The sequence below is a fragment of the Carcharhinus amblyrhynchos genome, chromosome 7, assembly GCF_965287045.1.
Source record: "Carcharhinus amblyrhynchos chromosome 7, sCarAmb.v2.hapA, whole genome shotgun sequence".
Classification (NCBI taxonomy): Eukaryota; Metazoa; Chordata; class Chondrichthyes; order Carcharhiniformes; family Carcharhinidae; genus Carcharhinus; species Carcharhinus amblyrhynchos.
The window spans coordinates 23,885,083-23,899,641 of NC_137330.1; the positions used below are offsets into that span (position 1 = coordinate 23,885,083).

Below are 14,559 nucleotides of genomic sequence, written 5' to 3' on the forward strand. Positions count from 1 at the left end.
TGGAAAACCCATCTACATATGTCTATGTCACAGCAATCTATATGTAGAGCTGGCCATAACCTCCCTGGAGAGCTTCTTGCCAGATTTCACCATGAGCTTGCTTTGAAATTCCATGGGATCCCTCTTGCCATCACCCCTCTCCCATTGTAAGTGCAGCAGCTCATTAGCAGAAACTCTGGTTGTTTCCACTGGCTCCTGTTATTTACAAACTTACATTAATGCGTCAAGACACAGCTTCATGTACAGGACTGATAGATACAAAATAGATCGAAAGAGGCTGACCAACAACCAATTTAGGGTAGTCAGGAAATGTGTTTAAGAGCAAGGCGCTGAATCTTAGGGTTCTAATTTTGGAAGTTGATACCACAAAATAATTATTACAAACAATATTAGCCATACCATAACTCCCATGGTATGTTCACCAGACATACTTGGTGAGCTGTCACTGAATCACATATTAGAAATACCTGGAGATGCTAAGATACGAGGGCAGCTGAATATTCTGGAGCTTGCTTTAGGGATCAGGGAGCATTTCAACAGTGTTGTTTTCAGCTGCTTCAGTGGAATGGACTGACTCCATGACGACCAGATAGATCATCAGTTGTCTAAGGATGGTAGGAAGAATGGTAGGAAGGACTATTACTTACGCGGAGAAAAACTGCAGCAGGCGACGGTGCAGAGGGACCTCGGGGTCCTTGTGCATGAGTCGCAAAAACCCAACTTGCAGGTGCAGCAGGTGGTCAGGAAGGCAAATGGGATGCTGGCCTTCATAGCGAGGGGGATTGAATATAAAAGTAGGGAGGTCTTGCTGCAGCTGTATAGGGCATTGGTGAGGCCGCAGCTGGAGTACTGTGTGCAGTTTTGGGCGCCGCACCTGCGCAAAGATATTTTGGTCTTGGAGGGAGTGCAGAGGAGGTTTACTAGGCTGATACCGGAGTTGAGGGGGTTGAGCTATGAGGAGAGGCTGAATAAACTAGGCTTGTACTCGTTGGAGTTTAGAAGAATGAGGGGAGATCTCATTGAGACGTATAAGATGATGAATGGGATGGATAGGATAGAGGTGGAGAGACTCTTCCCGCTCAAAAAAGACACTAGGACTAGGGGGCACAGCCTCAAGATAAAGGGGGGCGTTTTAGAACGGAGTTGAGGAGGAACTTCTTCACTCAAAGGGTGGTGAATCTCTGGAATTCTCTACCCGTTGAAGTGGTGGAGGCTGCCTCGCTAAATATTTTCAAGAAGCGGGTTGATGGGTTTTTGATAAGAGAGGGGATTAAGGGTTATGGGGAGAGGGCCGGAAAGTGGAACTGAGCCACGACAGATCAGCCATGATCTTATTGAATGGCGAGGCAGGCTCGAAGGGCCAGATGGCCTACTCCTGCTCCTATTTCTTATGTTCTTATGAAATAGTCTTTTTCTCATTGAGATTTTATTTCTTAGGTAATTATATTTTGATAACATTTTGCCAAAATTCAAACCCTAACATTTAGTGCCTTTGTCTCAAATGTGTTTCTTGGCAATCCGACATCAACTCTCCATGCCACTCTGTTTTTCAGATTAAAATTTAGACTAGCCCTTGTAGGTAGATGTAAAAATTGAAGACACACTTTGAAGAGATCAGCCCTTGTGTCCTGGCCAGTATTCGTTCCTCAGCCAAGATCACTAAAAGTCTCAGATTATTCCACTGTTTCTTTCTAGGTACAGGGGAGATGTCAGGGGTAAGTTTTTCACTCAGAGAGTGGTGGGTGCGTGGTGTAGACAGATTCAATGGGGTCTTTTAAGAGACTTTTGGATAAGTACATAGGACTGAGTAAGATAGAGGGTTATAGATAAGGACATGTTTGGCACAACTTGTGGGCCAAACGGCCAGTTTGTGCTGTAGTTTTTCTATGTTCTATGATTGTTTTGTGAAACATTACAGACAAGTTGCACATGGAAGCCTAGGCGTAATACTATCAATTGAAACACTTGTATTGGTTTTTCCAAAGAACAAATCATAAAATTGCACCATGGTATGGTAATAAAGAGATCCTATAGAATGGGCATGATTTTCTATCCCCACCAATCACTGGGATCATCTGGTCCCACCGAAAGTCAGCTGACTTCTGGCTGGGCTGCCGATCTTCAAGAAAGTAAACTATGAAATGATGCATGCCAGGCAGTGAGGTACGTGTTTCAAGCCATTCTGAAGATCTTATTTTATTTACGAGCCACAAGTAGGCTTATATGAACACTGTTAATGAAGTTACTGTGAAAATCCCTTCGTCACCACACCCTGGTGCCTGTTCGGGTACACTGACGGAGAATCTAGCATGGCCAATGTAACATCTTTGCAATGTGGGAGGAAACTGGAGCACCCAGAGGAAACCCACACAGAGCTTGCACAACATGAGAAAGAAGGTTTCCAGAGTCCTATGATTTTTAAATGTTTATTTTTCTATAATTTTATGCCAAATATCAACTCAATGTGGGTGGAAGTGCATTGTTCTCATGTTCACTCAGTGAAGGACCAATGACAAAAGAGACCAAATGGGACAGGCCTCAGATGCATAACAATTAGTGTTATTCCGGTCGCAAGAAATGTATTGTGCATTACAGGAAAATATCAGACTGGAAACATCTCAGAGGATTTAAAGCACTTGAAGCAAAACAAATGTAAACAAGACTTAAAAAAGTACATCTACCTACTCATGTTCTTTTTGCTCACCCCAGATTTCCTCCTCACACACACGTACAAAGTTTGGGTTTAAAATTCAATGGGATCAGATGATCCCAGTGATTGGTGGGGATAGCAGGACCGGATGATCCCACTGACCATCAATGGTGAGTCACCTCTGCCACAAAAGGAGGCGCTATTGTGGGGGGGTTGTAAAAGACCTCAGCCCTAATCTTACCACCATGCATGCTGGCGGGATTTTCCCATTTAGCTCGAGATTTGGCTGGCTACCAAATTCTCCAACTTCACTGCAGCGGGAGGATAACATGGGTGGCAGTTAAGAATACACCCATCATTGCAGTAGTTGAATGAAAAGTACGGGATTTATGTCAAGTCAATATTTATTCCTCAATCCACATCACAAAAACCACCTGTCTGGACATTACCAAAATGCTGTTTGTGGGAGCTTGCTGCATTTAAACTAAATGCTGTGGTCCCTACATTATCATAGTGACTACACTTCAAAAGTACTTTAGCCATAAAGCAATTGGGTAACCATCCTGGGATCATGAAATACACTATTTAAGTACAAGCCTTTCTTTACCTTTTCTTAAGGTGTTTTTTTCTTTCAGAACTGAGTCAAATGGCAGAAAGTTGTGATGGAAACATTTACCACGGGTAAAAGATAATTAACTGAGCCAAAAATATTGTGATTGGCACACAAGTCCAAACCTACCTGCATCTATACTTCAACTGTTTTGAATTCTAATAAGTGGTTTTACTGAACCTTAGTAATCCACACCACGCTGAAAGGTGCACATCACTAGACTACAGAAAGGCTGCTTGTGATGGGTTTATAGAACCTCTGAGAATTTATGATAATGCAGTGGATGCATCAGTGGAGACTTTCTTTGTGTAGCTGTGACCGTCTCAAGGTTATCCTTTGCACCAACATATTATTATGTGCGTGTAATTTTTTAAGCGTAGCCTGTTAGATTAAACAAGTTCTTGAGTTAAAGGAAAATGACTATGAGCAGCAACTTTGAAATTGCTGTTTTAAACATCTGTACTCCTTGAAAAGTGGAACCAAAATTATAGCATCTCTGCAGAGACTTTTAAAATCAAATGCTTAGCACGCTCCCACTTTGGAAAGTGTGTATTTTTACAATTTGTCACAGTTCATTGAGGAGATGGATTGGATAGTAACACCACCAGTTACACATACAAATCCAGAGTCAAATGATAAATACGAATATGATATATAACTAAACCACCACTGCGGGATTCTGCATGACAAAGTAGAAACATGCTGTCATTAATATTCTGTGTGAAAGAAAGTGCACACAAAGCTCTGAAAGCTGCAGGTTTAATGAGCATTACTGCTATATACAGCAACTTTCAATTCCTGGAAAATACTTCTATAAGAGCCCAAACTGCATCTCTGTGAAATGTAGGGTTGCAGCCATGCTATAACCTCTATAGCCAATATTTTAATTTTAAAAATGATTTTATCTTTTAAAAAAATAAATACGGAAAAGCAGAGATGTTTCAGACTGGTTAAGATCAATGGTGGACTTGTTTTACAAACTCATGCTATTACACGTTCATTACCTCTGCAAAATATGTTACATGCACAACCAGAACTGAATATGCTGGAAAATCTCAGCAGGTCTGACAGCATCTGTGGAGATAGAATAGATCTAATGTTTTGAGTCTGGATGACCCTTCCTCAGGGCTGACGAAATTAAAATAAATGAACTGGGATATAAAATAAAAACTGGAAAGGTATAGTGTAGCATGTGAAAAACAAAACAAAGGTGAGATATTCGAGCGGGATCTGCAGACCCCAGTGGTAAACCCCATGATGGGGTTGCCCCATGACGAGATCGGCGAGGCACGCAATACCATATACCAAGTCGGTGGGACAGGATGATCCCACTGTGAACCGCTGCTGCTAACAACACGTCATGGGTTGGGGGGGTGGGCATGGGGGGCTGTTGCAGAGAGGGCAGAAAATCCCACTAACCTGTGACTTTTGATATTAGTGAAAAAGAAACTGAACATGACAGAAATTAATGTCCAAAAATATTTAATAGCTTTCAAAAAGTTATATCTAACTGGAGAAGTAATTGCACCCATATGTACAAAGATAGGTAACAATGTGCGCCTTGATGTTGAAAAGGCCTTTGAAAATATGCCATAGAATCCCTGCAGTGCAGAATGAGGTCATTCAGCCCATCAAGTCTTCACTCATTCTCTGATAGAGCATCCTTCCCATATCCCATAACCCCACGTATTAACCCTGAAAATCCTTCCAATCCACACATCCTGGGACACTCGGGGCCCAGTTTTCCTATTTTTATTCTAAGTGCCAAATCTGGGTGCAATTCAGATCCGACTTGGAAATCTGTTCACAGGCACCCCCACACACACTTTGCCTGAACAAAAAATCGCAAGTCTGAATCGTGCTGTGAGCGGGGTTTATCACCACCAAAATGTTGCAGCACCAATCACAGCCTTCAATTGTGCATGGGCAGTGGAAAAAAAACTTTAAAAAACGCAACCCTGTCACATCGCACCCAGGCCGCAAAAAGCGGATAAAATGGCCTGGGAGCAAAAAGTAGGCACGATGGCCCCCACAGACATCAACCCATCCCCACAACATAACTGTCCACCTTATCCACCCACCCCCCAGCTACACAAATCCATCATGACCCCTTGCTTCCCTTCCCCTCCACCAATCGCCTGCAGAGTGGCAGCGGACCTCCCCTGCCCTTGCCCCACTCCCCACCGCACCCTCCCCACCTTCACCTGGCCTCTCTTCTCTCCCCCACCAGAGAACGATCAGGCCGCCTCCCTCTCCACCACCGATCTGAGTCAGACACCCCGCTGGAAGCTCTGAGCTTACCTCTTCGGAAGCTGGAGCGCCCAAGACAGACCTTTGCCAAGCACGTCTGTTTCACGCCAAATCTGGGCGGGCGAACACGATGGTAAAGGGGGAAATGCAAGAAAGATTGGGTGTCCAGCTCATTAAGTCAATTTAAATGGATGAAAATGCACTTTACCAAGGCCTGAAAATGGCCGCGGTTCGAATCACAGCCATTTTTGGGCCTTGGTAAAATGGGCACCTGCACGGACACAGGCGCAGATTGTACTAATCACCTCACACCCGACTTTACCAAATTTTCGTACCTGAAAACAGGCACAATGCAATGGTAAAATCATACCCTCAGTGCCAATTTAGCATGGCCAGTCAAGCTATCACGTCTTTCATAATGTGGGATGAAACTGGAGCACCCAGAGGAAACCCACATAGACACAAGGAGACTGGGCAAACTCCACACAGACAGTGACCCAAGGCCAGAAGTGAACCCAGGTCTCTGGTGCCGTGAGGCAACAGTGCTAACCACTGTGCTGATGTTAGATCATTCTAATAGAGCATATAGTCCATGGGTGTTGTTGTAAAACCTAGCAACTGGCTAAATAGGTGGAATCAGAGAGTAATTAATGTCACCACTGGAAGAAGTCTTAATGGGACACTCTGAATGTCAGAAATCCCTCATCTGCTGGTGTGAATAAACACCCCGGAATCACAATGGATAACTTCACAACATGAAGATGACACATGGCTGAGAGGAAACAGGATTTTGAAGGCAGCTATTAAGATAACAAAGGTCAATACAAATAAATGTATAATATTGTATAAAGATAAAAAAGAGAAAAAAATGCATCTTGTTAATGGGAAAAAAATTGGCAAGGGCAAAAGAGATGCAGTTGCATCAATCAACATGTCTGAACAATGTGAGACAATGACAAATAAAACAAACAGGGCCTTTAGCTTTTATTAACAAATTGAGTTAACTCCAAATTCGAAAGAGTCATGTTGGAGTTGTTTAATACCATACACTGGTCCAAGCGTATATGAAATCTGGTGAAATCTGATTAGCTATGATGCAGTGGGGATGCAGACTGCTCTATGAGTGCATATCAATATCGATTTTTGTGGCACAGCCACATGGAAACTGACTTTTTGCCTTTCTTTTGGTTGAGGAGTGGGACTGGCTACAGGAACACATCAATGTCGTTGGCAATTTTTGAAAATCATCTGCAAGAAATGGTAGTGAGAATGAGATAAGAATTGTCAGGGGATACTTAACCCACAGGAACAAATAGATGACAGGTCTGTGGGGGTTAAAAATGTGAATCTCAAATCCAATCCTAACCGCTTGCCAACTTGTGGTTTTATCAGAGATCAGGCAGTCAGTGAGAAGACAGCTCTGTTAGAAAAATCATCATTCAAAATCATCACTAAGGAGAAGGTTCTGGGGAAACTGAAAGGTCTGAAGGTGCATAAACATCTGGACCAGATGGACGACACCCCAGGGTTCTAAAAGAGATAGCTGAGGGAATTGTGATGGCATTGGTGGTGATCTTTCAGGGATCACTGGGGGCAGAGAGAGTACCAGAGGACTAGAAAGTAACTAATGTAACACCACTGTTTAAGAAGGGAGGGAGGCAGTAGACAGGAAATTATAGGCCAGTTAGCTTGACTTCGGTCAAGATTTTAGACTCCATTATTAAAGATGAGGTTGCAGAGTTCTTGGAATGCATGATAAAGTAGGACTGAGTCAACACAGCTTTGTCAAGGGGAGGTCATGTCTCACAAATCTGTTAGAGTTCTTTGAGGAGATAACAAGGAAGTTAGATAAAGGAGAATAGACAAAGAAGTAGCAGATGAAATACAATTTGGAAAAGTGTGAGATTATGCACTTTGGGAGGAGGAATAGAGGCATAGGCTATTTTCTAAATGGAAAAATGCTGAGGAAATCAGAAACCCAAAGGGACTTGGGAGTCCTTGCTCAAAATTCTCTTAACGATAACGTGCAGATTCAGTCGACAGTTAAGAAGGCAAATACAATGTTAGCATTCATGTTGAGAATACAAGAGCTGGGGTATACTTCTGAGGCTGTGTAAGGATCTGCTCAGACCCCATTTGGAGTATTGTGGGCAGTTTTGGGCTGCATATCTAAGGAAGGATGCGCTGGTATTGGAATGGGTCCAGAGGGCATTTACGAGAATGATCCTTGGAATGAAGAGCTTATCGTATGAGGAACGGTTGAGGATGATGGGTTTGTACTTGTTGGAGTTTAGAAGGACGAGGAGGGATCTTATTGAAACTTACAGGATACTGCGAGGCCTGAATAGAGTGGACTTGGAGAGGATGTTTCCACTAGTAGGAAAAACTAGAACCAGGGGGCACAATCTCAGGCTAAAGGGGCGATCCTTTAAAACAGAGATGAGGAGGAATTTCTTCAGTCAGAGAGTGGTGAATCTGTGAAACTCTTTGCCGCAGGGCGCTGTGGAGGCCAGGTCATTGAATGTCTTTAAGACAGAGATAGATATGTTCTTGATTGATAAGGGGATCAGTGGTTACGTGGAAAGGGCAGGAGAATGGGGATGAGAAAAATATCAGCCATGATTGAATGGTGGAGCAAACTCGATGGGCCAAGTGGCCTAATTCTGCTCCTATATCTTATGGTCTTAGTTAAGGAGGCTGTGAGTCTACATTTTAACAGTATTTGTTTTAATCCAACTCTTGGTTTCCTGGGGCTGAGAAATCCAGGAGGTAAAATGAGTCAGGATTAGGTTGGTTCAATGAGGGAAGTGCATTGAGAGCTCTGCTTGTGGCTCAGAAGGAGCCAAAGTGTTTTCTCTTGGCCTAAGCAGCAAACTTCTTTACACATTTTGTGATCAACTGTAGTCCACCAACTTAGAGACTGGCTATCTTTCCAGTGATAGGCAGGCAGACTGTCAATCAGGCTGGTTGATAAGTGAGAAACATGCTCAATGCAAGATGGTACATTATATCACTCAACTGGCTGCAGATGTATGGGTGCTGGGCAAAACTGGTAAGGTTATCATTAGGGCAGATAATTGACATGTCATGTTATCTTATAACTAGTCCCACAAAATTTATGCATGCACACTGCACAACATGATTTAAAGTCTGAATACCTCAAATTTGTGTAAAAATTGCAGAAGCACCTAAAATGCTAATTTATGGGTGGTACTAAATCTCTTGCTCATGTCACATTCACAACTTTACACATTGACTGAGCTCATATGGAAGCTTCTGGAATAGTCCTTCATTAGTGTTCATTTTAACCAAATAAAGGATGTGCTGGTCTTGGAAAGGGTCCAGAGGAGATTTACAAGAATGATCCTTGGAATGAAGAGGTTATTGCATGAGGAATGGTTGAGAATGATGGGTTTGTGCTTGTTGGAGTTTAGAAGGATGAGGGAGGGATCTTATTGAAACTTACAGGATACTGCGAGGCCTGAATAGAGTGGACTTGGAGAGGATGTTTCCACTAGTAGGAAAAACTACAACCAGGGGGCACAATCTCAGGCTAAAGGGATGATCCTTGAAAACAGAGATGAGGAGTGTTCATTTTAACCAGAGGAATTTGTTAAGATGCTTGTCAAGGAATTAGCTGATCATTGCTTATCCAACACAAACATCAATCTTCTAGAGTGTTCCTACTTGAATCACTGTGGGTGTGGACCTCTCCTGGAATGGACATGCCATGGCTAATGTTGTGTACACAATTCACACTTGCCATTGCTCAAAGTTTACTCAAAACACAAATGGATGCATTGGCTCTATGTTTCTAGGTTTGCAATTTAACACAAGAAAGATGATAAGACCAGTGATCGACAAGTTGTGGGTGAAAGATTATCATCTACCTCCTGTTGTGTAGCAATGGCGTTTGTCTTCCAAATCATTCTGGGAAGATGACTGTTAGAATTAGTCAGGTGTTTGAAATCCACTCTGAGTTTTATCTAAAGACTGAGAGGGATGAGGGCAGAGTACAGAGGGAAACCGACAAGACTGTGATATTTTACCCTTTCAAAAATCATCACTGTTAGCCAGTGTGAAAATCAGACTCTGAAATTAGCTGCAAACATCAAATCCATTCAAAAAACCTCAGGCCTGCCATGTGGAGAACCAGAAATCATAAATTCACTGTATGTGCATACGTGTGTGTTGAGAGTCCACAGGTGTGCACACGAGTGTGTACGTGCGTTCAAGCATAAAACCGATTCTGTGACGATAGGTGGGACTTCCTAAAAATTTCCACCCATATGCAATGGATCTTTGGCTGCTCTCCAAATGTTCCACTCCTACCTGCGTCGATTCCTATCGCAGGTGTGACTGGACAATCCTTGTCATTGAGTTAATTCAGGACATTTATGCAACAACAAATAAGCTTTGTTATTTTAAGCTTATGAAGGCTTGCTGCTGAGTTACTTTATTGGAATGCACAACCAAAGGTAAGAAAAGACACAAAACCTCCCCTCCAAAACATAATGATTGCAGGCAGTAAGGGAGAAAATACATTCTGTCTGTGACACTCCATTTATAATGGAAAGATGTTAGAATCCCTGATACCAAAAGCTCATGTGAGACTTTAAAGAGCTGTCAGAACTCCATTTCTGAATTAAGCCTCTTGACAATTGCACAAGGAGAAAATGTAACCCAAACATAACTTTGAACATATTGGTTCAAGTAACATTGTGAGGGCAAAATTCAACATGAGCAGAGAAACAAAAGTTTGACCATCCACTGAAATCAATGGAAATGAAAATCCAGGAGTATCATGCCCAGCTGGTGGCCAACTTGTATTTTTTTTAAATAACACTTTATTCCCATCTAATCTGTTTCAAGCTATTGTTCAGGATACACATCTTACAGTTTAATCATCCAAGTAACTTTAACTTTCATTTCTCTTTCCTAAAGCACACAGTGGATTCAATTCTAATTCTAATAGTTTTTGCTTTCTTAGTATTAAACAAGGCTTTGGTGAGGAGTGGATTACATCAAATCCCTACATTGCCACAGGAAGCCATTCAGCCTATTGAGACTGCACGGAATCTCCATCAGAGTATATCTTACCAGGCCCTCTCCCCTATCCGATCCCTGTAACCCCATATATTTACCATGGCTAATCCATCTAACCTACATATCTTGGGACTTTAAAGGGCAATTTAGCACATCCAATCTGCCTAATTTACACATCTTTGGACTGAGAGAGGAAACTGGAACACCTGGAGAAAACCCACCATGGGGAGAACGAGCTAACTCCACATGGTCACCCAAGGCTGAAATTGAACCCACATCCCTGGCACTGAGAGGCAGCAGTGCTAACGACTGTGCTGTCTGATCATTATGGTGGGCATTCGATTTAGCGATGTTAGAGGTGAACAGGGTATAAAGCAATTGACCTATTTTACCAACAGATTTAAGATATTACCGATCTGACAGAGTAAATTGTAAATTGTCAGTTTATTGGTCACAAGAATATAGGGCAAAATCTTCCTTTGGCTCGGGAAAACCGAAACCTGCACACTCGGGGGTTCACAAACTGCATGCCTGATCCACGACGTCACCGGTTTTTCATTTGGGTTTTCACACTGGGATCAGGCTTACAGTATAATTTTGTGCATCAGCACAAGAGGACTGTGGGCAGTGAGGTAGGGCAGTAAGTAAGCCTGCATTTGTTCACAAACGCAGTTTCCCAATTCTCAACTGTGTATAAAGGCCCTCAAACTGCACTCCTCACCTTCCACTCACCCCACAATTCCAGCCCATGCCTTCTCACTCAGTCCTTGCCATGCAATACCACTTCTATGCCTCCCACATATTCTCCACAACTTCTCAGGTAACCCTTACCTCTCCAGGGCACTATGTATCCTGCATACCACCTTAAGTCATCCATTCTACCTTCATCATGCCCTCCTCCATAGCCATTCCCTCCTGTATGCACTCGACTCTTATGCAGACTTTAGGTTTCCAAAAGCTAGCACCACCAGACAGAAATTGTATGCAGGAGGAAATTCAATTTTTGTTCCCCATTTCAAGTGGAGAACCTCACCTCAACAATTGTGGGAGGGTGCATTTGCACGAGGCATTCCCGATCCGCAATAAGACCAGAGGAAAATTGCGAGAGGATGTGAATGCAGAAGAAAATCATGTTTTCTCTAAAGCAAACCAATTGCAGTCATTCATACACCAAAATGCATCATTGCAGCCAAACAAAACATTAGCCCATCATCGTCTATTATTTTGATTCACCCCATTAAATAATCCACTGCGCTGTTCTGTTTTGTTTCAATCAACGTAACATAGCTAAAAATGGATGTTTTATTTCACTGCTTATTCTGTGCTGTACCTGTACATGTTGGAGGATCAGGTTGCCAGAAGAATCGATTGTCCACCTGCACACACATGATTTTAGCAGTTCCTTGCAACTGATAACCTGGGTCACACTGGAAAGTCACAGTATCTCCAGGTTCTCTGCTGTCCCCACTTCTGGTGCCATTCTGAGGAACTCCAGGATCATTGCACGTAGTGGCTGTCGAAGCTGTATTGAAGGAAAGATGCATAGTTTTTAATGGAGCAAACAGGATCCTGCTGGTTTTACTTGAGCCTAACTTACATGTTCCCCCTCGATCCCCATCAGAGTATAGTTAACTCTTAACTGCCCTCTAAAATGGCCTCGGAGGACACATGGTGATGAGTTGCAGTTCATTCAGGAAGTCTTAAGTTATTTTTTAAATGCATATTCATGGAGCCCTGGGCAGTGATGATAGAGGCTCCCATGGCATGGCTGACTCGGAAACTCTTCTATTCTTACCATCTGACATTGGAGTGCTTTGGAAAGATTTGTAGGTTAAGACTTAACCTGTTAACTTCCGTTATGTCCTCCTTCAGCTAAAAGATCCTGGATGGGACTCAAACCTGGAGCTTTTGGCTCTGAGTTAAGTACGCCACTGTGCTATAAGACCTCTCTCTAGAACTCCCAGCTAACATTGGATGATAAGGTCGGTGGAGGCACATGCTCACAAGATAATCTGCCCAATTCTACTTCCTTTAATTTTGAATTTAAATGGAAGGCATATTGGGTGGACAGCTTTATTGATATGCACACATCCACCCAACTCCTTGAGGGGGGGGAGGTGGTGGTGGGGTGAGGATCAGGGCAGGAAGTGCAGATGGGGCCTCTAGGGAACACAACTGGGGCTTCCAATTATGCGGTATGGAATGGTGGTCATTGCAGCGGGAGGGGGACAGTGGGGGTCAGGGCAGGAAGTGCAGGTGGAACCTCTGGGGAACATAAGTGGGGCTTGTGGTGTGGAATGGTGGTCATTGTGGTGGGGGGTGGGGTGGGGGTGGCAGCGGGGGTTGTGCCTGCACTGCAGTGGGAGGGGGAGACTGCCTACGTTTGGGGGGAGGGATTAGAAACTCGTATGCCCTGATGCCAACAATGGGGTGTGACCCAAGCATTAAGTGTTGGAGGGCAGGTTGTCCCTTTTGTGGTTGAGGGTTGGACTTTTCCCCTTGTTTACTGGGAGGTATCTTTAACTTTAATTTGAATGATGGTGCAAAACACGCCCCTTGCTTTTTATTGACAAAATGTCGGAAGATTGGGAGTGGAAACATGGCTACTTTATCTGGGAAGAAATATATCAGTTTTCAGTCAGAACTTGACTCAAATTCCACCCCAGGAGTGTCATACGCAAAATGAAAGAAACAGAAGTTGCTAACCATTTCCAAGCAGAAAGACTTTTTTGTTATTAGTCTAGTTTAATGGTAAGCCCTACTCAATGATCTCCACACCAAGAAGAAAATTGATGACTTAAAGAATCAAAATATTTATGGTAACTATTACTTCAGAATTTCATGCCCTTTCCATTTTGAATAAGGAATTTTTTTGAAACTAACAATAAAAGGTTGTCAGTAATATTGAACACACGGTGACTTTTGGCCAATAAAGGACCCTAACCTAAGCCAAGCATGAAAATTATTTAAAAGTTGCTGCACTTGTATTGCAGAGCTATTGCACTAAGTGTCTCCATCAGGAACTTACAAATATCCATGATGTAGAAACCTATTTACGTTGGTAATTGCCTTCCACAACAATGTGCGACATTATCAGTTCAATTACCTCGATGACATTTCTCCTTTCATCCTGTCAGAGCCAAAAGTATCCAAGCAGCTCAAGCTTTGATGAACAGGCCAACCTTTTTTAGTGGTGCATCTTTTAATGGTGCTCACTGAGTTACTTTCGCTCTTTGCTGTGCCCTTAATGCAGCCATCATTACCACAAGCCAATGAAGTACATGACATATCCTTTTCCGACAAGAACATTCTTGTTTTGTCAATCATATAATCCAGGAGGCACTAGTTTTATTTTTTAAAGAGGCTTAGGGAGGATGAAGCACAATTTCAAATGCTACACGTTATTTCCTTCACAATAACTATTAACATTTGAGTTTTTTAAAATAATCACTCAAGTGGCTTGATGACAACCTCCAGGAGGAGGACCTGTCTTCTCAAAGTGACAGTGTGGTATTTTGTAATTGCAATCATGTTAAGCTGGAGGGGAGGGGGGGGTGTGGGTGAAGGGTACAGGCAGAGGGATCAAGAAGAAGATATTGAATTTTCTGATCAGAGTGAATTTCTCATTGGACTACATCATACATCGCTTCTCCTCCCAGTAGCGATAATAAATACCAGTTCCATTTTACACAAACCACCGACAAAATATATTTACAATTGGGCAATTCATGGAAGCGAAGGCACAAAACACAATACAAAACCTACACAGCTAGCAATTTATAATATATACATCTGGTCACAGACTTTATTCAATCTTAGTTCCTTTCAGCAACCACTTGAGCTGACAGAATCTCTTGCAGTGAAATGTAAGTGGTTGTTCACCGAGTTCTTTGTACCCTTAAAGTATATTGGCCAAAAGCCAGAAACAAACTGCCAGCCCTTTAATCATCTGGTCCCCTTTGATGCCTGAAGAATCTCTCCGAAAATCTGCCTTTATTTGACA

The 14,559-nt window shown here is 42.7% G+C and overlaps 1 protein-coding gene across 1 annotated transcript in view; it reads right to left on the reverse strand.

The window, feature by feature from the left end:
• LOC145345358 (CUB and sushi domain-containing protein 1-like) overlaps positions 1 to 14,559 on the reverse strand; it is a 1,850,124-nt gene that overhangs the window by 382,887 nt on the left and 1,452,678 nt on the right. The window contains exon 26 of the mRNA XM_080193174.1: positions 11,887 to 12,078. Within this exon, the coding sequence (XP_080049300.1) occupies positions 11,887 to 12,078 (192 nt within the window). The remainder of the gene's footprint in view (positions 1 to 11,886; positions 12,079 to 14,559) is intronic.